The sequence below is a fragment of the Anarhichas minor genome, unplaced genomic scaffold, assembly GCF_050575085.1.
Source record: "Anarhichas minor isolate MPS153535 unplaced genomic scaffold, ASM5057508v1 ptg000002l, whole genome shotgun sequence".
In the NCBI taxonomy this organism is placed as follows: domain Eukaryota; kingdom Metazoa; phylum Chordata; class Actinopteri; order Perciformes; family Anarhichadidae; genus Anarhichas; species Anarhichas minor.
The window spans coordinates 2,041,980-2,050,000 of NW_027466448.1; the positions used below are offsets into that span (position 1 = coordinate 2,041,980).

At 42.8% G+C, this 8,021-nt stretch overlaps 1 protein-coding gene across 1 annotated transcript in view; it reads right to left on the reverse strand.

Annotated features, from left to right (window-relative positions):
- Positions 1-251: 251 nt before the first annotated feature.
- Positions 252-8,021, reverse strand: part of homer1 (homer scaffold protein 1) — a 17,154-nt gene continuing 9,384 nt past the window's right edge. Inside the window, exons 2-9 of the mRNA XM_076096542.1 lie at positions 6,857-7,013; positions 5,563-5,694; positions 5,365-5,457; positions 3,578-3,720; positions 2,684-2,843; positions 2,491-2,601; positions 2,330-2,410; positions 252-1,927 (exon numbers count right to left, since the gene is read on the reverse strand). Of these exons, the coding sequence (XP_075952657.1) occupies positions 1,739-1,927; positions 2,330-2,410; positions 2,491-2,601; positions 2,684-2,843; positions 3,578-3,720; positions 5,365-5,457; positions 5,563-5,694; positions 6,857-7,013 (1,066 nt within the window). The 3' untranslated portion in view covers positions 252-1,738. The remainder of the gene's footprint in view (positions 1,928-2,329; positions 2,411-2,490; positions 2,602-2,683; positions 2,844-3,577; positions 3,721-5,364; positions 5,458-5,562; positions 5,695-6,856; positions 7,014-8,021) is intronic.

Here is an 8,021-nt window from a genome sequence, read left to right on the forward strand (position 1 = left end):
ATAACTCCTCTTCACTTTGCAGATTAACACAAAACATGAATCAACTAATTATGATTATTGATATAGACAGACAGACTTTTGGTGTATTTTCATGCTGTTACTTTTGTACTTTTACTCTAGATTTTTACACTGTAGTATTACTACTTTTACTCAAAACATGAGTACCAATGTGCAGCCCAGATTGTGAAAGAACGACACGACAAGTTGCATTTGGTTTTCTTTTACTATAAACTCAAAATTACAATTTGTGTTTTTAAGCATGTGGTATAATCAACATTTAAAAGTTTATTCAAATGTTTTATTTTTTCCTTTCAAGCTGTAATATTCATAATTTAACATGATAAAGTCACCGCTAAAATCATTTCAAGTCTCCCAAATGTACCCGAACCAACAACAAGCCCTTAAATAGTGTTCTTCAGGTGTGTGTATACTTATTCCTCTGAACGGCGCTGAATTTTTGGCAATAGTAAATCCCACAAAAAAATAAAGTACCGCTAGTCCGCTACCGTTGGTGCGTCTCTGGACCAGCGGCTACGTCGGCGACAGTTCAAATCTGTACAGGAAAACGTTATTTGGCAAAAGAAAAAAAGATTCTCTGCAAATCCAACCAGCAATCGCCTTCTTTATATTCTCATCTTCATAAATAGTTCAAAAATATTGCCAGTTTTTCCAAAAAACAAAACTACCTCGACAACCCACGTAGCAGACATTTAAGATTAAGTGAAAACAAGATGCAAATAACGATCTCTGCTCGTGTACAACTTTCATCTTCAGTAACAGTTAGTAATAAATTAACAACAAATCAAAAAAGGATTCAATCTTTGCACTTCAAGTCGCAACAGAAACGAGAGGAGAGAGAGAGATTCACTCATACACACAAACTCCATTTTTACAAGTGCACTATGAATTTATATTCTTTAAAAAAAAAGTGTTTAGAAAGAAAGTGAATAAAATCTCGCTTGTGGTTTAAACATATCCGAGAGAGGAGTAAAAGTACCTGAAAGTGAGAGTGGAAAGTGTTTATTTACCCTCTGAAGCTCCCTTTTTTGTATTGCTCACATGTTGTATAAGAATATAAGACAAGAGTCCTCACCCGTCGTCTTTTTTTGTTATTTTTTGGCAGTCCCTCGTGGATTATAGTCACAGGAGGAACCTTTGTCTCTTCATAACATTCGAAGCGCCTTTCAAACCTCCAAAGTTCAACTGAATAAAAATTTATCCGAGTGTAGGAAAAGCTGGAGTCCATCTCGTCTGACTCCCAAGTGTTCGTTTTGGCGGACGATGAAAGAAAGAAGATGAGGAGGAGAAAAAAAAAAGCGAACAATCACCGGCTCCAGGTGACGGCACAATGCACCAACGCCAAGCTCCAAAAACAGAAAGGGCAGCTCGCCTTCAATTAATTCATTAAAGACAAAATGTTCCCGCAAACGGCATGATATTAAAGAAACGCGTGTTAAGAATATTCCAGAGCGGAGTGGAGGGAAGGCATGGACCAAGCAAAGCCTCTTTTACTTGGTTTCTTTGTAAACATGTACCGTAGCAAAAAAAAAACACAAATGTGTACCTTTTTAAATGCATAAAGTCGTGTGTAAACTTTTACACGTATAAATGTGAAGAAAAGAAAATTCAAGTTACATGTCGGTGACGATGTGATGTGCCAACATGCAGGTCGTTTCCTCTCTGTGTAGCTGCGGCTGCGTTGGTCTCTCTGGCTGCGTCTGCGACTGCGTTGGTCTCTCTAGCTGCTCTCGATGAGCTTCCCCAGCGCGTCCCGCAGCTCCGTCAGCTCGAACAGCTTCCCGTCCAGCAGCTCCAGCAGCGAGCGCAGGCTCTTGCGGAAGGCTTCCCTCTCCTGCTGGTTGCTCTGCAGACGCTGCTCCAGGTCGCTCAGCCGGGCCTCCAACGCCTGGTTCATCGACTCCGTGTCCTAAAAACAAATAAATAAAAAGAACATGCCCGTCAGAATTTGGTGCATCAGACTAGCTGTTGTCATATGTTTTCATTTATGCAGAAGCCATGATTGATTTGACTGAGAGCAACAGTCACGTGACAAATATTCTGTAAGACTTCGCAGAGAGCAGAGGCTGTAACAATGTGAATAGTTTAAAGTAGATAACACGTAGAACCTCCATTTTTATTATTCGTTACACTTTTGGACACAAATGTTGGATGTATAGATTCCATTGTTTTTACAATTTTTGTAAAAGAAATTATGAAAGAAATTCACCTCGTTTCAGCTGCTCATATTTACAGACTGTCCAATATGTGGTGAACGCAGCATTAGCAGCAACATGCTAATGAGCTGCAGGTGCACCTGTAGCTCACTCACCTGTAGCTTCTGTGTCAGGGAGTCTTTTTGAGGATGAAACTCATTGGCACTCTGCACCTCTTCTTTAAGACTCTCCAACTCCTGGAAGTAATACAAAAAGAGAAAGTACTTATTAAAGCTCAAATAAGACGTGTAGTACTCCTCAGTACACAAACTCGTACCTCCTCCTTGGCCCTCAGAGCCGACTCCAGCTCCTCTATCGTTTGGTTGAGTTCTGTCTTTTGGGATTTGATCACTGTGGTTTGGCCGCTCACGCACTCCAGCTCCGTCACCTGGAATACAAAATAAACCATCAACACATAGTCGAAGCTGACTCATCAATAAACGAGATCATTTTAATGACTGCAGCGATACCCGTTTGTGTAGCCGCTCCGCTTCCTCCTGATAGGCCCCCAGCTGTTGCTTCCACTGTTTGACGTTGGCCGTGGACTCGAGCAGAGCCGTCGTCAGCTTGGCGTTGTTCCCTTTAAGAGCCGCCAGCTCCGCCTCCCAGTGCTTATTGATGTTGGATGAACTGGGACGTGAAGAGGAGACCGTTAGAAGGGCTGCAGCTAATGTATATTTAAACCTGGAGCTTGTTTCCTCATGTGTTAGTGCAAACTGGTTCAGTAATGAGCGAGAGGGCTGCAATGTCATGTATTGGCACCAGCTGGCACTGTCATTAACTTCCACTTATAACAACAATCAGGGGACAAAAACAAGCACTTTTAGTGGACGTAGCGGCCGGTTACAGTCTTCTCCTTCAACACTGGAGCAGTTTTAAAAGGAGTCGTCCTCATTAGTCACTCGGACACAAAAAACATGGAAAATATAGTCCTGGTTGAAAAATACAGAAGTTTGCTTTTAACATTTGGCAGAACAAAGTGAAAAGCATTTAGAAAAGTTAAATTTCTACGTGGTTATAACTCGTTAAAGTTCTTCTGCTGCATTAATGTCCCCGAAGCACAGCGGACAAAACCATCTCCACTCATTTAGTGCTTTATAATTAATAGGAAGCATGCGTAGTGTTTTAATGTAATGCTGTCCAGAGGCCCGCGGACCACATTAATAATACATGAGCGAACGAATCGACACGAGCTGCAGCGCTCTGAGCCGCGCTGTGCCAATTTCATTTTAAATCAGCACTCCAGAGAGTCTCACATACACTCCCGAACGTGATCATGTCACCATCAGGATGCAAATGGAAAGAACAGGAAGTCACATGGAGAGATTGTCTTCTCCTCTCGGTTCTGTGCTAACCTGGCTTACCTGTGTGAGAAGGGCAGTGCATTCTGGGAAGGCTCTGCTCTGGGCTCGGCGTGCTGAGGTGTGGCCGGTGGGACTCTCTCATCGTCTGTGCCGTTGATGCTCTCTGGGGTCATAGGTGACAGCAGATCACCTGGGGCCGACTCCTGGTTCCACACGTCGGTAAACAGAAACATATATATATATATTAGCAGAACATAAATACATGGAGATTTTGTTGAAGCATCAGTTCAACATTTTGGGGAAAACAGATCATTTGCTTTAATGCCGAGAGTTTAATGTCTGTATGATAAATATGAGGCTTGAGCCAGTCTTTATGCTAAGCTAAGCTAAACGGCTGCAGCTACATATTTATCACACAGACATGAGACTCTCTGCAAAAAAGACAACCAAACATATTTCCTGAACGGCTGAACTGTTCCTCGTCAATTCGGACGATGAGACACAACGATAATCAATAAAGTGCGAATGATTCCGTGCTCTCAAAAATGAACAGGATTTTCCCGCTGAAATGTAGGGAGGGATGCTTCCAGCTTTTTGGGCCTGAGCTGCTGGTTTAACGCACACACATTTTAGACAAAATCTTTCTGAAGACGGAAAAGGAAAGTCTCCTTTTTCATTTATCTTGGTATAATTGTTGTCACAGCTGCTCAAACATCCCCGACTGTAGCTGACTGTCACTTTGTGAGAGCATGAAAGGAGAACTGGAGGGTTTTGTGGGATAAATTCACAGAGACGATGCTCCTCTGGTTGTTAGTCTGACATCGGGGTGATACACAAAGGATTTTAAAGACTGATGACGGAGGTTCTTCTGAAAAAACAACGGGCAGAAATCTAACATTGTGCTCACATTGAATGCTGCAGAGGGGAGTTTGGGGGGGAGGGGGGGTGGGTCATTTGAGTCATGAAAATGATGCTTTCCATTTATTTTTTACCTTCTTTTTACCAGGTTTGTTGACTGACAACACATTCCTTTTTACAGCACCACCCTGAGGATGCTTTAGGGAGAGCAGAGGAGGTAAAACAAGCCACAGAGTCATGTTTAATGTGAGCAGAATGCTGAGTGGAACATGAAAGTATATGAACTGCATTAATTCCCCATCAATTTCTAATTTGGCTTCGGTGTCACATGGGGCTCGTTGCCAACATTGTTAACGTATTAATATTGAATTAACACTGATTCTGAATGGAAGACGTACTCCACTATGAAACATATTAAACCAGAATGAAACCAGGAAATGTTTAAGAAGGAAACTGCCTCGTTAGCTCAGAATTAGCTGTTAGCATCTAGCGATCTGGTCAGAGCCCTGGATTTAAAGTGGTGGACAGTTTTGCAGGAGGAAACATCTGGTTTGAGGGCGCACGTGAGCTTTATGCTGCTTTATGAGCTTCTGCACTAATATAAAGACATCTGGCTCCAGATGTGTAAATGCAATGCCTGGTATGTTTTGATGGTTAACAGCAGGAGGTTGATACAGACTGACGATATAACATCCAGTATGACGAGGCTTTGATGCTGTTAAACTGTGACCTCTGTGTAAAGACAAAAAGGTTCTTCTCGTCAGATTTATAAAGAACCGCGTTTATATGATTCGGTTTTATGAATCTTGCAGCTATTTTTCTCTCCAGATTTCTACGAATTGAGTCTGTATGGTTCCTTCCTTTTTAAAATATATTTTAGTTTAGTGCTTCTTTTTAAATACTTTTTTCTATTTTATAGTTTTATTCTATACTAATTTCAATGTTTGAATATAGCTGCGTTTCACTGATGTTGTGATGTTGTGAGTCACCTGAGAGGGAGAGCTGCTGAGCTCCATCTTCTCCTGAGACTTCTCCTTCGCTAGCCGCGCCGCCTCCTTGAACTCGGCAAACTTCTCTGCAAACTAGAAATAACAGCAGCAATTAATACAACTCAACCACAACAACTTCCATGTTTTCTGAGAGAGAGCATGCACACTTTTACTATTAATGCGTCACGGGGCTCTCACCTTGGCCAGGCTGCTCTCCGACGAGAAGCCGAGGCCGTAGACGGTGTTCGCCCGGCTGTCGGCCCACTGGCCGAACTTCTGCGACGTCTTGGTGAACGTCATGTTGGGGGTGATGGTGCTGTTGATGATGGCCTGTTGAGAACAAGACAAGTTAATACAGTTTGTTAAAGCCTCGTGGATTCAGGAAACAGACGTAATGGAGGGTTTGACGACAGCAGCTGGATGTCTTGATTATACGGGGAAGTGGTGGTAAGACAAGTGTGTGTGTGTGTGTCGTGTAAAGACGTGGGTTTGATTTCCCACTGTTTGGTTAAACAGGAAGCAGCGAATGAGGAGTTCTGAAGTGAGTCGACCTGGCTGTCGTGTTCTCGATCAGAGTGGGAGGACTCGCTGGCAGAGAGGCGAGCACAGAGGGTGAAGAGAAAGACTTAAAATGTACCATTAAGATGTCTTTATTCTTCACAAAAGAGACGTAAACTCAAGGTTCACTTACTCGCTTCTCTCAAGCTTTTGACTGAATCGCACACGTTCGAGCTCCTCGTTTCACTCTGGAGGAAACAACTAAAAAAACGTGGGTTGAAAGCTCCAGAACAAGCCAGTAAGTGGACCTTGAATCCATTCTCACCTTGCTGCAGTGACGTACAGGTGTACTCCGGGACGCAGTGACATCACTGCTGGGTGTGGCCTAAAACACTGCTTTTCAGCCTGATGTTGAGTTACTAAGATTTGTAAATAGCAGAATGGAAAGAAATAAGGACAAAATCTGCTTGAAAATGTTAAATATATATATTGTATTGTTTTGTTTTTCTTTGGTTTTGTAAATCCACCGGCCGTTTCATTTCAGAAGTTCAAAACAAAAGTTTTCTCCCTTCTAGAAGTTTTTTTAAACAATCTGTCTCGCTTGTTTTCTTCTTCTCTGCTGAAAAGACTTTTTTTTTGTCTTTGACTTGTTTGTCTGGATAATAACGTCCTCCAGCTCCAACCCACCCGATCTCTGCTATTTCCAGCAGAACTTGCTGGTTCAACAACAGCAGTAGTCACCCAGAGAGGCTCTTACATAACTCTGCTGACTCCACCCCTGCACCTCTCTCAAGACTAAAATAATCACTGCCACATAGATACGACTGCTTCAGCTCAGAGAGGCCGCGTCGAGGCAAACAAGTCAGACGAGCTGAGCAGAGGTGGGATGTTATGGACAGAATCTAATGTAGTGTTGGCACCAGACAACACCTCTCAACACACAAGCTGAGTGGTATACACACACACACACACACACACACACACACACACACACCTTAGATCCATCCAGGCTGATGATTCGATAGACATTCCTGGTGTTGTCGTAGAAGTAGGAGACAGTGACGGCATGTTTACTAGTGGGAACCCAGTTCTTCTTGGTGCTTGGGTCGATCTGGAAGACGTGGGCCCGGGTACTGAAGATGGGCTGCTCTCTGTGTGCACAGACAGAGGGGGGGGGTTGTTAGTCAGTAGCTAGGCCTCAACTCTGTGGTTAAGCAGGAGCAACAAGCTTTGGTTACACCAACATAGATAGAACAACAAACATTTTATGCCACATCGACAACTCAAACCACTGTGTTCCAGCAGACACAGATTGGTGCTGAAAGACAAACTACAGCCATGCTAACGGCTCAGGAGAACATGAATGTATGAACCAAAGGGCCCTTCCTGGAGCCGCATCGCTAACGTGGCTAAAAGACACAAATGTAAACTTGTGAATTAAGCTCCACGTGAAAGATCTAAACACGGCTCTGCTAAAGGAAAGAGAAACGTGATGAATCAGAGGAAGGTGAGAGAAACAACTTCCCAGATCCCATCACATCCATAATTCACCAGCCTGCTGTGTTGCTGCCGCGAAGAAACACACGCATCAGGCCGTCACGCTGAAGTGTGTTTATGTACAAACGTACACACGAGGACAGATCGTACACAAACTCTATTCGCTATATATCTGCAAAAAAAGAAAGACTCGGGAGGAGAAATGAAATAAAGGATGTCTCGAGCAAAAAAAGAAAGAATCCAAATATTAAAATGTGCTTCATGATGTAGATTTTCAGCAATGTTCCAAAACACAAATAAATTGTTATAATTCCACGATCGCTCCGCTACTTGGAGTTAATGAAGCTTTGCAGCCGGCGGGTAATGAAGTCCTTAAAAAATGATTTATGCTCAAAATAAAGCCTCACGGAAGCCGGACAAAATAATGTCACACAAAACAATCATAATGCTGTGATTTAGACGACCTAAATGATATTTAGTCTGCTAGAACTCTGCTGCAGAAATGTGTCAGAAGATCAGAGGCAGGTTTATTCCTATATAGGGTTTTTGCCTCGGTATTATGGTGCATAACAGTCACAAAAAAGAGCCTTTTCGAGCAAGGGTTTATAATTTCTGATAGTTTTCAATTAGCTCATTGTAAACAGTTTGGCAGCACCTCGTGG